Source organism: Mesocricetus auratus, unplaced genomic scaffold, assembly GCF_017639785.1.
Source record: "Mesocricetus auratus isolate SY011 unplaced genomic scaffold, BCM_Maur_2.0 Super-Scaffold_100007, whole genome shotgun sequence".
NCBI classification, from domain to species: domain Eukaryota; kingdom Metazoa; phylum Chordata; class Mammalia; order Rodentia; family Cricetidae; genus Mesocricetus; species Mesocricetus auratus.
The window spans coordinates 90,716,563-90,731,250 of record NW_024429191.1 but is presented as its reverse complement, the minus strand read 5'-3'; the positions used below and the strand labels follow the sequence as shown (position 1 = coordinate 90,731,250).

Here is a 14,688-nt window from a genome sequence, read left to right as displayed (position 1 = left end):
GATGTGTTGTGTGTATGTGTGTTGTGTGTTTTGTGTATGTTATGTGTGCCAAGTATGTTTGTTATATATGTTGTGTATACATATGTATAGTATGTGGTGTGTATGTGTATGTTGTGTATATATGTTCATGTATACAAATACACATGGGTTGCCAGGGTGTGTGTGTGTGTGTGTGTGTGTGTGTGTGTGTGTGTGTGTGTGTCTAAGGACAGCCTTGAGTGTCCATCCCTAGGCACATCTATTTTTTATTTGAGACAGGGTCTCACTGGCCTGGCCTTCACCATGTAGGTCAGGCTAGCTGGTTTAACACACCTCCAGAGGCCTATCCTCTCCATCTCCCATCTTGCCATTGCTGGAATTGCAAACACACAGCACTGCACTTGACTTCTCATGTGGGTTCTGGGGATTGAACTCAGGTCCTCAAACTTGTGAGGCAAGCATTTTCCTGGCTGATCCACCTCCCAGCCAGCCCTGTCATGTATGCTACAGTCCCCTTCTTCCTGCCTTCAAATGACTGTCCTGCTGCCTAGTACCCCAGATACCGATTAGACATTCCATCTGGAGGTTCTTGGTGGCCTCCTGGGGATCAAAGCCTTGTGGGAGGCAATCTCTCAAGCTGTGGGGGCATGAACACCATAGAGTTACTCTGACCTCTCTTCCCGAAATGATTGTCATTGGTTCTGGGTTTCTTAGATTTCCCTAAGTGAAAAAAAAGGGTTATTTATTCAAGACAAATATTTCCAATTGTAATGGTAAAGGTGTATCTATACTGTTTCTTTCCAATTTTTCCTTGTTGTATTAAAAAGAAAAAGGAACAGTGACTCACTGTCTGTTACGGCTGCCAAGAAACCAGCCTAAAGCTGAACCTGTAGCTAACTTTGCCTTTGGTAACAATCTGGGATTTTTCTGTATGTTTTTCTGTTTGCAACAACGGTCTCTGTAGTCTTACTTTATGATTGCACTTTTCTTTTCAGGTGGGTTTATTTGCCTATGGTAAATCCCACCGAATGTGTCTTCCTAAGCCATAGCCAGCAGTTTTTCGGAGCCAGGTGGTATGAGTGACGTAGCCTGAGAATTTATACAGCCCACTAAGTAAGACAGGCTAGCCACAGGTAGGGTAGTTAGCCATTCTGACCACTAACGAGTCCTTGCTTAGGGAGTCAGAAGAAGAAAGCGCATTTTACGATGCAGTTGAGGCCTACACGTGGCATAGTAAGAGAGATGTGTCCAGGACCCAGAGTGCAGTGCCTCCCACACACCTGCACTTGTAATTTTCATATCCTATAGACCAAGGGGATGAGGGCCAAACCTTTTCTTGTCATTTGTACACAAACCCATCGACAGCTGGAGAAAAAATACCACTGGTAGTGTGAAAGAATAGCTTGGAGAGGACATGCCATTACATTTATGACATTCCATGCACACACAGCTGATCCAGGAGGTGATCCAGCCATTCCTGTGAAGGATGGGCTCCCAGCCTTTGCCCTGCACACACACATACACACACACACACACACACACACACACACACACACACACACCTGTATACTCCATTGGCTGTCTCTTGACTGAAAGTTTCATAAACACTGTTCCTGAGTCTTGAGTATTGTGATTTTCATGATGCCCAGCTTTGTGTAAAATTCTCTACAAAACATCTTTGAGAGCTAGGGGGATGGCTTCGTGGGTAAAGGTGCTTATTGGGCAAGCCTGGTGACCTGAGTTTGGTCCCCATAGCCCGCAGAAAGGTGGAAGGCAAGAGCCGGTGCCACAGAGTTGTCCACTCACACCCATACATGTGCCTTGGCAAGCATGGCCCCTTCCCACTAATAATAAAGACTCCTTTGAGAGCTGGGGAGATGGCTCATTCGGGTAACACACTTGCTGCCCCAGTGTGAGGCCTGAATCTGGATTCCAGAGCTCATGTCAAGGTTGGCTGGGCATGCAGCACATCTGTAATAACGTGCTCCAGGGGTGGAGACAGGATCCTCTAGGCAAGCTGACTCCCTTCACTGGAAGCTTCTCTTTCAGCAAGAGACCCTGCCTAGTAAAAAAAGTAGAACATGATGTAGGAGGAGACAGCAATGTCATCTGCTAACCTACACACACACACACACACACACACACACACACACACACACACGCACGCATATACACATGCACGCACACACACAAACACACCACATGTACATAGACAGGAAGGAAGAATAACCTCCCCCCAAAACAACAACAAAACCCCAAAACACCTTTGAGAAGATGTTTTCTGTCATTCAAAAGTCTTATCTGGCTAAAAACAAAGCAATTTCATGGTTTCTCTTAAAGGTAAAATTCTACTTCATTTTTCTTCTTCTCATTGTGTGTGTGTGTTGAGGAATAAATTTTTTACTCATAAGAATCATAGTCTGTCTTTTGCCTTTCGGGCCACTGACCCCACCCCTTCCCCATATCCCCCCAGGTAAAACTAAAGCAATTTGAGGAGAGAAAAATACAATCTGATAACAAAGCATGTTTTGTCTTGATAAACAGTGATCGATGACCACAACCCTTGAAGTCCTTTTGGGTAAATGAGTAACCGATTGTATCTGAGAGGCAAACTGGTGTTTATATTCTGACTCTCACAGTTTGTTCCCCTCTATTTCACTCTGACCTAACTCGTCTGAAATTGAGGAAACAGCTGTCCAGGCTCAGGGGCAGCGCCTGTGAGCTAAGAAGCTTATATAGTTTAGGGGCCCTCTAGGAAGAAGAATACAAAAATACCTTCCTTTTACCTTTTTTCCCCCCAAAAAACATACTGTCGTGTGTGCACACTGCTCACACGCCTCCTGGGTCTGGGAAAGGCCCATGTAAGAGAGATGCCGGAAGCTCAAACTTGATTTTGTCATGGCAAGTCCATTTCTTCAGGTTCAGTGTTGCAGTAAATGTTCACCTATACTAGACACACACAAACTAGCTACTTCTGTCTATAAACACAGGACACATATGTACTGGCTCCGAAGAGACTATAAGAATATACAAATGTAAATACCAGATCACAAGATTACAAAGTGTATAAGCACACATACACAGCGTTTGGGTTTAGTTTTTTTTTTTTTTCTTTCTTTCCGATTTCTCCTGGGCAGCGGCTTTCCTCAAGGTCACACCCAGGCAATGATGTCCTCTTCTCCAGACTTTGAATTGTCTGCCTGCACGAAAATGTTCACTTTAAGGGAGACGTAACCAGTGGACTCTACTCTTAGACAAGCAGACTCAAATCCTGTCCTCTGAACTGGGCTCGTGTAGAACAAGCCGGCTATGATGGGTGGGGAGGCAGGAAGCAGGTGAGTGGGAAGCGTGCTGCCAGGAGGCAGGCTTGGCTTGTGCGTGTGAGCGTGTCGTATTTCCGGGTATCTCAGATACTGGTTTGGAGGTCTCCGTTGAGGAGGGTCCTCTGGGTCTCCGTGGTCTCATTCAGCCGGGATTTGTCCTGCTTACTGTCGCTCCGTTCCCCATCATCTGTACCACTCACCTTGACCAAGCAGAGAACATTCTGGAAGCTCTTCTTGAAGTTGTCAGATAAGAAGGCGTATAGGATAGGGTTGGCGCAGCTGTTGGCGTAGGTGAGGATCACCACAAAGTCAAACATGCCTTTCAAGGCCGGGGTGGGACTGATGGCCACGGACACAGAAGAGACGTTGAAGATGTAGAAAGGCAGCCAGCAAAAGATGAAGACAGCCACCACTATGGACACCATGCGGGTGACCTTCTTCTCCGACTTTTTCCTCTTGGACGATCCCACTCGGATTCCAGAGGACTTCACCTTGATGATGATAAACAGGTAGCAGAGACAAATGATGGTGAGGGGTACCAGGAAGCCCAGAATGAAGGCATAGATAATGAACCCTGTGTACCACGCCCCAGATTCACCTGGCCAGTTGATGGTACAGCTGCTCCTCCCCCACTGGTTGCTCCGGAGGCCAGCGTATATCATGATGGGCAAAATGACCAGCAGGGAGACACCCCACACAGCCACATTGATCATCTTGGCCGTCCGGGGTCGCCTCCACTTGGCTGACTTGATAGGGTGGACCACGGCCAGATAGCGGTCGATACTCATGACGGTCAAGCAGAAGATGCTGGTGAACTGATTGATGCCGTCTACGGTCATGACTACCCTGCAGATGGCCTTGCCAAAAGGCCAGTGAACCAGTGCCACCTGCATGGCTAAGAAGGGCAGCCCCAGCATGAAGAGCTCGTCTGCGATGGCCAGATTGAGGATGTAAATGTTGGTGATGGTTTTCATCTTGGCGTAGCGGAGGATGACATAAATGACGAGGGTGTTGCCACACAGCCCGACGACGCACACCACGAAGTAGATGAACGTGAGGACTGCGTTGCTCGTCATGTCATAGTATGGCTCTGTCTGGTTGGAGCCGTTGCTCGGCCCCAGGGAGCCATTGACGTCAAATGGAGAGGGCATCCATATTTGGCTCCCATTGAATTGCTCAGATGCCATCTCCATGTCTGCCTTTCAGTCAGTTTAGAACCAAGCAGTCCAGAGCTCTTCCTCTCACCTCAGTGGGCTCTGTGGGGCCAAGAATCTACGGTGACATCTGGGAAGAGAAAAAGGAAAGTAACCACCAATCCCACGCTATTTAGACTCCTGTATTTCCATGTTTCTGATTTATCTTCTTATTTAGACATTTTCCTACCTCTCTTTCCTTCTCCCTCTCCCTCCATCTCCCCCCCTTCCCGTGTGTGTGTGTGTGTGTGTGTGTGTGTGTGTGTGTGTGTGTGTGTGTGTAGCCTAGAAACTAGTCCCAGCTGTTGTTATGTAGGTGAAGTGGCTCACCCCCCCTTTTTTTTTTTGAGTCAGGATTTCTCACCAGGTAGCCTAGGCTATTCAGTGAGCTTCAGGGATCCACCTGTGTCTGTCCCACCACTGCTGTGATTACAGACATGTGACCACACCCACCCAGCAGTTTTCCCATGGGTCCTGGGGTTGAACTCAGGCTCTCTTGCTTGCAAGTTAAGTGCTTTATTGACTGAGTCATCTCCCCAGTATCCCTCCTCCCTTCCCTCCCCACCTTTTTTCTGGAGACAGGTTAGCCTGGAACTCACTATGTAGCTGGTAACTGAGGCTGGCTTTGCACTCACAGCACTCCCCTGCCTCAGCCTCCTGTGACTGGGGTTACAGATGTGAGCTACCCTGCCTTGCCCTCTTAGATGTATTTTTCAACTGAAAAGCAAGTTTCCTTTTTTTTCATCTAGCTGCCAGCCTGAAGACTTTTTGAGGTCTTTTTGAAATGGTGGGGGAAGGGTTTGAGTTAAACCATCATCTTTGATGACGCACGTGTGGCCGATGGCTATGGCTTCAAACACAGACTTTGACCCCTAAGGAACTGACTGGTCCAGAATTATAAAAAGGCAGAGCTTGGAGGGTTTCAGTCCCCGACCCTGGAAGGTTCTGGCTCCAGCACTCTGAACCCCATGAGGAATTCCATACAGCCTTGATGTCTGCTTGGGAGAGTTTCCATTCAGAGACCCCTATGGTGGGTAGATCCAAGAATTTAAAGGAAAGAACAAATCTGGGCTCCATGGTTCAGCTCCACGTGGTCTCATGCCCAGCCCTTAATTGCTGGGACTCTCCTTTGTCAACATGGGGGACGGGCAGGCAGGGAGGTGTCATGAAGGTATGTGCAGATGCCTAGCATTGTGCAGGCTCATATCAGAGTCTCATAAATGTTTCATTATCTCTCATTTATTGAAATCTGCCTACACAGTGAATCAAGTTATAGTCTTCAATATTAAAAGAGTCAGGCTTTCTTTCTCTTTTTAAAAGTGTGCTTTAGGCTGTTTTTCCTTCTTGGTTTTTGTTTTTCCAGTGTTCAGTGCCCTCCACTCCCCATCCGACCCCCAATTAGGAAAGCCCTTTCCTAACTCCCCCTGCCCCCCCACCCTCCCACCACCCCACCCCACCACCATGGGTAGCCTTTTGCTGCAGCTCACAGATTAGGGCAAGAGCAGAATCTAGGTGATGGATACACATTCTTCATGAACATCAAAAGGGGCTTTAAAAATGGGTGGCGGTCATCCACACCCGCTGTCCCCTTCTTCTCCCTAACCATGTGGGAGTCGAGGATGCTGTCCTTCCTCACTGAAAGATGTGGAAACCGAGGCTTAGAGAGTTAAAAATCCTCGGTGGCGTGGGTACCTGAACATGAGCCACCTGGCCCCAAGTCTTCTGTGATTTTCACTTCGTCCTGGCTGACGCTCAGAGGATGGAAGCTAGTGGCTGGCACTTGGGCTTAGTTTAAAGCAACTGACTCTTGAGTGACCTCCATGCTGAGAAAATAATGAGAATGCTGTTGATCCACCCATAATTAAGTGATTTACCACAGTTATAAAACATCCTGTGGGGGGGGAGGGGGAGTCACTGTGATGGAGCCCTCTAGCAACTAATGCTTCAATAGGGGGAGACAGGCAAGGGAGTCCAGTCATAGTGCTTGTGAACGGCATGGAGATGAGGCTATGGACAAAGGGTGTTAGAACAGCCCTTCCCTGGGTGTGTATATGGGGGGGGGTGTTCTCAGGGATCTGGGAACCGGGTCTTGTATATATGAAGAGTGAGGTGAGAGCTCAGGATAGGAGGTCCATCCAGGAAGAGGGGAGCTGGCCAAGAAGGGCTGGAGTATGCAGCACCGAGTTCATTTGCCTGACACACTTGCCCCTGAGTGGAGTGCTTTTCCAAGGGAGTGCCCAAGGCCGGTAGAGACTGCGGAGAAATGAAAGATGCAGCCAGCAACAGGCAGGTGCTCCCTGCCCGCCTCTGCCTCCGATTCATTCTGCACTGCCAGGTGCCTGGCCCTTCTTTCTGCATCAATTCCCCCAGCACGTTTGACACAGTGAGGTCTGGGATTCTGCATTTGTATTTTGGGGACCCACTGCACTGTGTCTGCATTGGGTTAGCAAGCATAGAAGCAGGCATCTATTACAACCAGAAACTGCAAAGAAACTGGGTTAATATCTCCAGATTAACTTGGTTATTTCCCCTTCCCCATCTTGTCAGTTACTTAATTCTACAGACCCAGAATCCTATGTAAGCTGCATGCAGTGGGACCTCATAGTACCCTCAGCTTGAGCCATCTACGAGCCTTGAGAGGGCAAACTTCAGTGTCTGACTGAGGCTGAAGAACCCCCCTGGCTATAGAATCCCTGTCTAGAGCCAAGAAAGGAGGAGGAGGAAGAGGAGAGGAGAGGAGGTGTGGACCCAATATGGTTCTTCAGCTCTAACTGTGCCCTGTGGACAGAATGAATTCCCGCAGGGGGAAGGGGGCACTTCTCTCTGGAATTGGTTGAAACACACCTCCACTTTGGGAAGGTAAGCCATACAGGGGATTCTGAGCTTTGGAAGGTGGGTGGAGGGCTCACAATGGGGAACCCCAATGGGATAGGGGAGACACCTCCAAAGAAGATATGAGCTTAAAACCTAGGGAGCCAGGCGCCTTACATCTCCTAGAGACTGCTTCTCACTTTACATGGTCTTATCGAAAGAGGATTCTAAAGCCACCAGTCGATACTTGTTGAATTGTGGTTCAATTAAATGCACCAGGAAGTCTGAGTTCCTGCTTTGTGTCTTCAGTGTCAGGGCTGTGGAGAACACTGGCGTGGCTTGGTGGGTGGTTTCCCCCTGAGAGAGAAAGTTCCGGCTCTGTTGGAGAAAAGGGATTTCACTCTCTCAGGAATCCTCTCTTGTTTCCGTATGCTCGATAGCCCACGAAATCAGAGGTGGGATGGGCGAGATCCCACTCAGCTTTAGTTTGACAGACTTCCCAACATCCTTCTATTGTGAGCCCTCAAGACCCCCCCTTCTCCTAAGCCTGCTAGACGCCCACCATCCACCCCCTACAAGAATCTGGGTCTGGAGACCGAGCCCAGCCGGCAACAACATAGGCTGCAGCCTGGTGTGGTTCATCACTGTGCTGGCCGAGTGGTTGGGGGTGGATAAGCCAGCCTCAGGACAGCAGAGTTAGTGCGGAGGGGGCGGGAGAATATTTGGGGCCATCAACTCGCTGACCCTGGAAACAAAGTGTTCCCTAAAGATTTCCCACCATTTCCAGGAAGGGAGAGTGGACCGGGGTGCCTGCACATCCAGATACACAGAGGGGACTGCTAGAGACAGCTGGGAGCGCAGATAGTCGCTTGGGGGACTTGTCCATTCAGTCCTTGGTTCTCTCCAGTCTAGACAGATGTCTCTGCCCGAGGGCAGCGGGGGTGTAGGAGGGACCTAACCGCATACGAATCTGGTCCGCCTCCCCATCGGGTGAAGAGAGAAAGAAAGGAAAAAAAAAACCAACAACAACGGAAAAACCCGCTTTCCTTCTCTGTCCTGCTGTCTGAGATGTCCCCATCACCTGTCCCTCCCTAACTTAGGTCTCAGGGTGTGGACTCAGGAGCCCTGTGGTAGTACCTGGCATGTCCCTTCTCCTCTATCTGGTCTCACTTCCCTTGGACCAGGGCTGTTTCGCAGGTGGCTAGGAAATAAGTTGTCCCCATCACAGATAGCTACCACCTGGACACTCGGGCTCGCAGGTCACACGCCACAGTACCTGGGCAGTGGCTGTGCGGACAAATCCATCCTGGAACATACTACCTTTTCACCCCCTGATGCCGGGATACGCACCCATCATTTCCACCTGTCACCTCCAAAAGCACAAAAGCACAAGAGAACTGCGCGCTGGGACCAACATGCAGGTCGCTGGGCTCGGCGCTCTATCCCCGCGCATAAGCACGCAGGTGCCCAAGTGCGCTCGTCGTCCCCTCCATCTCTCCGTGCCACACACATAAGCATACACACGGGTGACCACACACACCCTCACCTTGCCTTCCACGAGCACTCGGTTCTCTGGGTTCCCCGGCATCCAGAAGCTGTGCTTTTACCCAGTCAGGCGCCGGTGAGTGCGGCAGCTTGGCTCCTGGGCTCTCAGCTTCCTTGGCTTGCTCGTGCGGGCCCTTCTGGCATCTGAGAGTGCTAACCCGGGCCCCGAGAGGGCTAGCCTGGCCTGCAGATCATTGACACCCAGCAGCGGACTGGTGCTCCGGACGCTGGTGGCCTCGCGAGCGCGCCGGTGGCTGCACCGCTAGCATTGGCCCAGGCGGGTGGCAGCCCCTGGGCACACTTCCCCACGCCCCCGCTCGTGACGTCACAGCGGCTTCGCTCCGCCCACCCGGTCCTACAGGACCGGGTGAACCGAGAGGAGAATCCTGCGGGTGGCCGAGGGTGCCCAGGGAGGAGGGGAGAGCGGACCTGATCGCTGGTGGAGGGTGAAGCGGTGTCAATGTCCCTACGACTCCTCCCGGTGAGGACCCGCACTGATTTTTTTTTCCGATTTCAGAAACTAGGTCCTGTTTTAGCTAACAAATTCCAGGCAGCTGGTGCAAGGGTTGGGGTGACCTAGACTGGCTCAGGGACTTTTAAGTCGTGTTCTCAAGTTTGCAAAGCTGTGCCCTACCACGGACCAGTTCCAGGCACAGGACACGGGTTAGAAATCCCGGCAAAGGGCAGAGAGAAAAGGGGGTGAAAACAGCAAGCAGATCTCCCGCTGCAGGCGCCTGCAGGTGTGTGTGTGCTGCCCCTGGTTTCAGTTCCTGCAGCCCGCAGGGGCTTCGCGGGGCTCGACAGGTCTCCCAACTGGAGGACCCAGGGGCCATACAATCTCTCCTAGCTTTAATTTAGCCTGTCAGTCCGTGCTTGCTGGTTTGACCCAGCCCAACCGCTCCTCCTACGACTGTGGCGCTCTGCGGGAGGAAAGAGGGACCAGCAAGAAGTGGGAGATGTGTCGCGTCAAGTTGCAGCTATTTATTTTTTGACTGTGATGATTCAGTCAGTGTTCCAATAGTTTAGTAAGTCATAATCAATCCTGTAGCATCCCTTCCCTTAACTCTTAACACACACACACAGACACACACACACACACAGACACACACACACAGACACACACACAGACACACAGACACACACACACAGACACACACACACACACAGACACAGACAGACACACACACACACACACACACACACACACACACACACACACACGGCATAGTTCCCAGAGCATGGGAAATCAGAAAGCAAACCATGATCAGTTTTCTCTGTCGCCTCAGCTGCCCTGATCTGACCATGCCGTTTACGACTGACTTGTAGGTTCATCTGGGAAAAGCATAAATCCAGAAGCTGTTCCGGTGTTGCAAGGAGGAATGGGCTCTCTGCCCATGATGAGTTTTGACAGGGACAGGGAGGCAGCAGGTAGAAACAGCCAGAACCGCTTCTAAGTCATGGTATCATACACATGCGCCACCGGCACTATCTCTGAGATGATGGTTATTTTGGATCCTGTGGGCTTGACCTAGAGGCTCTTGGATCCTAGTGGCACCAGAGTCAGCTACATTTAGTTTTTTTATGGATAGGGTTGAGGGACTGAATTTTGCAGTTCTCAAGATGAGGGGAGTGGCTGGGGGGGGGAGAATGGGACATGGAATGAGCTCCAGGGAAGGCCTCCTCCCACCTGTGATAGAGTTGTTACAATGCATAATGCCACCTCTAGTCTAAAACCAGTGACCCCAGCCCACTTCCAGGGGCAGAGAAGAATGAAGAGCCAGGGAGTGCAGATTTCCCCACGGTATCATGTGACCTTGTAAAAGTTCCTTAACTGTTACTGTCTGGCGGGTGTATTGTTTAGAAAAAGAACTCTTTGCAAAACAGGAACCCCTGTTTCTTAGCTGTTCCAGCTCCTACACACAAGGTGACCCCCAGGGGGCGGTGTTCTATGTTTGGTTTTTACGCTTTTGATTTCATATCAACACCACCAGCAGAAGCAGGCTGCTCCTATCAGCTAAAAACAGTCCTCCCCCAAACAACCCGGGGAGCGTTTCTGCACACTCTTAACGTGCCGAGCACACAGGACGAAATCCCACCCTTCACACATTTGTGAGGTCTTACCCCAGCTCTCTCTCAGTCAGGTCTGGCGAGCTCAGCCAGCCCCGTGTATGCAGCAGGTACTCCCATGTCTTGTGCGGCTGACCTAGTGAGATCTGAACACTGCCCTTGACAGCGGAAAATGTCATCTAGAACAATTATTGATTTTGTCCGACCCATGAGTGCCTCGCTGCCCATGCATGCCTCACTCCTCTCCCCTGAATGTCTCCAAAGAACTCTTTGAAATCCTTGCTGGTTTTGCTGAGCCCCCAACTTCAAGTTCCCATTCCCAGTATAATAATGTCCTGCTCTTTTGACACTCTAAGCCACCTGGAGCCTGTGGCAGGCCTGGCTTTCCCCAGCAGCTCCTTTAGGAATTCAGTATCAAAACCCTGAGTCACATCGGGCGTTGGTGGCACACACCTTTAATCCCAGCACTCGGGAGGCAGAGGCAGGCGGATCTCTGTGAGTTCGAGGCCAGCCTGGTCTACAGAGCTAGTTCCAGGACAGCCTCCAAAACAATACAGAGAAACCCTGTCTTGAAAAACCAAAAACCAAACCAAACCAAAACAAAACAAAACCCTGAGTCAGAAAAATACGGGGGTTGGGGAGGAGGTAATCTCCTCATTGGCTTGTTTGGTATCTTTCAGCCAGTGAAATGACACACTTCTCCCTTTTTGCACTTATCAGAGCCACACTCGGTGGCGGGAAATGAAGAATGGTAATGCAACAAAGGACCAGGTCAGGGCTTAGCATACTCTTCTAGAGAAGTTCACAGCCTGGGAGCCCAGCGGGCAGCAGAGACCAAGAACTCTCAAGTAGGCCATTCTGTCTGTCTGCCAGTTAAATGGGGGAGAAAGTGCTCCTCCGCCATCTTTGGTGGGAGTATTGCAGTTAAACTTAGGGAAAGGTGTGAGCCCGGGAGGAGAGCTGGACTGGGGTGTTACATGGAGAACCAGGCGTCTGGCATGGTCTCTGTTCTCTGCATGCCTGCTGTTTCTGTGGGTGGAGAAAGAGCAGAATGTCAAGTGTACAGTGGTTCGGAACTCCCTGCCTCATCCAGGCTGGCCTCAAACTTGTGATCCTCCCATCTTTGCCTCCTGCGTGCTGGGATTGCAGGTGTGTGCTACCACATCCGGCCTTGATGTCTTGTCTGGAAGATGTGGCATGCAATTTCCATAATTCTGTTTAAAAAGATTTATCTGTTTAGTATGTATACAGTATTCTGTCTGTATGCATTCCTGCAGGCCAGAAGAGGGCTCTAGATCTCATTATGGATGGTTGTGAGCCACCATGTGGTTGCTGGGAGTTAAACTCGGACCTCTGGAAGAGCAGTCAGTGCTCTTAACCTCTGAGTCATCACTCTAGCCGCCCCCCATAGTCCTTTCACAGTATAACCAATTGGCCTAGAGGGATTGATGGCTTCTTATACACGTCAAGAACAACATGAGTCCCTTGCTTCCCTTCTCTCCGCACTCCATGCATTTTCCATCCTGGCTTGGCAACTCTTCACCTTGTTTCTTTATGTGGGTGGGCAGCATGGGGCCTCTTTGGAAACTGCTCCTAAGTCAGGCATCAGCTGTTTCTTTCCTCACTCCTCTTCCTCTTCCTTTCCCCACGGCACTGGAATTGCACAAAAACTGCTGGTCCCGGAAGGGACCTCAGAGCCTTCGACAAAGAGCCAGTATTCCAGCATTGTGTAAGTAAGGAGACCAGACTCAGAGAGGCCAGGTGACTTGTCCAAGGCCATCCAGCCAGGGAATAGAAAGGCAAGAATCCAGTTGACTGACAGCATCAGGCTTCTTCCGCAGGACACGCCCACATAGCCAGGAATCCCTGGCTGGGGGGAGGGGGTGGGGGATGATGATGACAAAGACCTTCGTTCCACCAGTTCCCGCATCTCCCTTTCCCCAGTGTGTCATTCTTTTTCTGTTTGTTTACTTGTTTGTGTTTTGAGACAGGGTTTTTCTGTTGTGAAATGGTTCTGTCTGTCCCTGGAACTCACTTTGTAGATCAAGCTGGTCTTGAACTCACAGAGATTCCCCCCCACCCCCCCACCCCCCCACCCCCACCCGCCCCCCCACGTCTCTGCCTCCCGGCTGCTGGGACTAAAGGCACGATCCACCGCTAACAAGATCCTCCTGTGCTCACCCTGGAGCAAGTCCTTGGTGAGAGTTGGGAAAGATGTCACCCAGGGTGCCTACCGGAGTGCTCAGGATGTCACAGGTTCTTCAGGAGGAGAGTGTGGACATCGGAGGAGAGGTGGCTTGTCACACCTGCCTTGTGGGTGTCGAGTGCCTGCTGAGAGTACCATGAAGCATCATTTATTCCTGGTCCATTGCCTGTGTGGAGCACATGTCTATGACCTCACTGACCCTTGAATACGTTCAGCACCTGCCACCGGCACCAGTAGTATGGTCATTTCAAGACATCTCACAGAAGCCGGGCGTTGGTGGCCCACGCCTTTAATCCCAGCACTAGGGAGGCAGAGGCAGGCGGATCTCTGTGAGTTCGAGGCCAGCCTGGTCTACAGAGCGAGTTCCAGGACAGCCTCCAAAGCCACAGAGAAACCCTGTCTCGAAACCCCCCCCCCAAAAAAAGACATCGTACAGTAAGACACTGGTTGACATTTACCCTGTTATCTTCGCTCTTGATTTGGCCCTGGCAACCTTCCTGTGAATGCATTTGAACCTGTATCGTGTGTGGACTGTGTGCTGCACAGGGTACTTTATGCCCGCGCACGTAACCCTCACTGCGGTCCTAAAAAGCACGACCAGCATTCCCTTTCGTGAATGGGCCAACCAAGGCACAGAGAGACTGAGTTCTCCAAGGCCACAAAGCTACCAGTTTGAGTGACAGAAGCAACCTGTTTTGTGAGTACCCTCAGTACAGTTTACCCAGAGCAACAGAGCTTGGCAGATCCATCTTCTACAACCTGATGAGATGGAAGAGGGGCCGTTCCCCTGATGGGCAACTCTGTTGTCTTCTCCACCACCCCCTCTGTGTGTGTATGTACAGGTGCATGTGTGTCAGAGTACATGTGCCCGTGTGTGTAGGTCAGAGGTCATCTGCCTTTGCTGTCATTCCTTAGGCACTGTCTGTCCTATGTACAGGTGCATGTGTGTCAGAGTACATGTGCCCACTTGTGTGCATAGATATGCAGGTCAGAGGTCGTCTGCCTTTGCTGTCATTCCTTAGGCACTGTCTGTCCTCCCCCCTCCGTGTGTGTGTGTGTGTGTGTGTGCGTGCGTGCGAGCGAGCGAGCGAGCGAGCGAGAGAGAGAGAGAGAGAGAGAGAGAGAGAGAGAGAGAGAGAGAGAGAGAGAGAGACTATCCCTGACTGGGAAGAATTCGAGTATGCTCGGCTGGCCAGGGAGCACGAGGGATTCACCTGTCTCCATCTCGCTAGCACTGGGTATTTCAGGTATTTCGGGCATGCACCACCACACTTGGCTCCCCCCACCCCCAAGTGTGAGTTCTAGGGATCAAACTCAAATCCTCAAACACAGCAAATACTTAACGGACTGAGCCATCCCCTGCCCTGGTTTTAATTGTCTGCAGTTGTCCTTAGCCTCAGGATGTCTATGTGGATGGATTCTGAATAGTTCCCAATACCCCGTCTCCCACAGCTGTCTAGTCCTCTCCTGACCAGCTTTGCTGCTCAGAAGTGTCTGGTTATCGTATGCAATGCAGGTGGGTGATCTGCTGATCTGCTGCTCTTCTTCGGGTAGAGGGGAGGAA

At 50.8% G+C, this 14,688-nt stretch overlaps 2 protein-coding genes across 3 annotated transcripts in view; one reads left to right on the top strand and one right to left on the bottom strand.

The window, feature by feature from the left end:
• Positions 1-14,688, top strand: part of Slc39a11 (solute carrier family 39 member 11) — a 431,298-nt gene that overhangs the window by 19,721 nt on the left and 396,889 nt on the right. The window lies entirely within an intron of this gene.
• Sstr2 (somatostatin receptor 2) lies at positions 2,241-9,160 on the bottom strand. 2 transcript variants are annotated; one of them, XM_005069966.4, is made up of 3 exons: positions 8,853-9,160; positions 3,503-4,586; positions 2,241-3,179 (listed from the first exon to the last, which is right to left on the bottom strand). In XM_005069966.4, exons 2-3 carry the CDS (start codon positions 4,493-4,495, stop codon positions 3,132-3,134), a joined length of 1,041 nt encoding a protein of 346 aa, XP_005070023.1. In that variant the 5' UTR covers positions 4,496-4,586; positions 8,853-9,160; the 3' UTR covers positions 2,241-3,131. The 2 variants fall into 2 exon arrangements, with proteins under 2 accessions (XP_005070023.1, XP_012968719.1); XM_013113265.3 differs by having other exon boundaries at positions 2,241-4,586.

Excerpts from the sequence above, each read along its gene's own strand:
- Sstr2 (XM_013113265.3), bottom strand. The coding sequence starts at position 4,495 with ATGGAGATGGCATCTGAGCAATTCAATGGGAGCCAAATATGGATGCCC.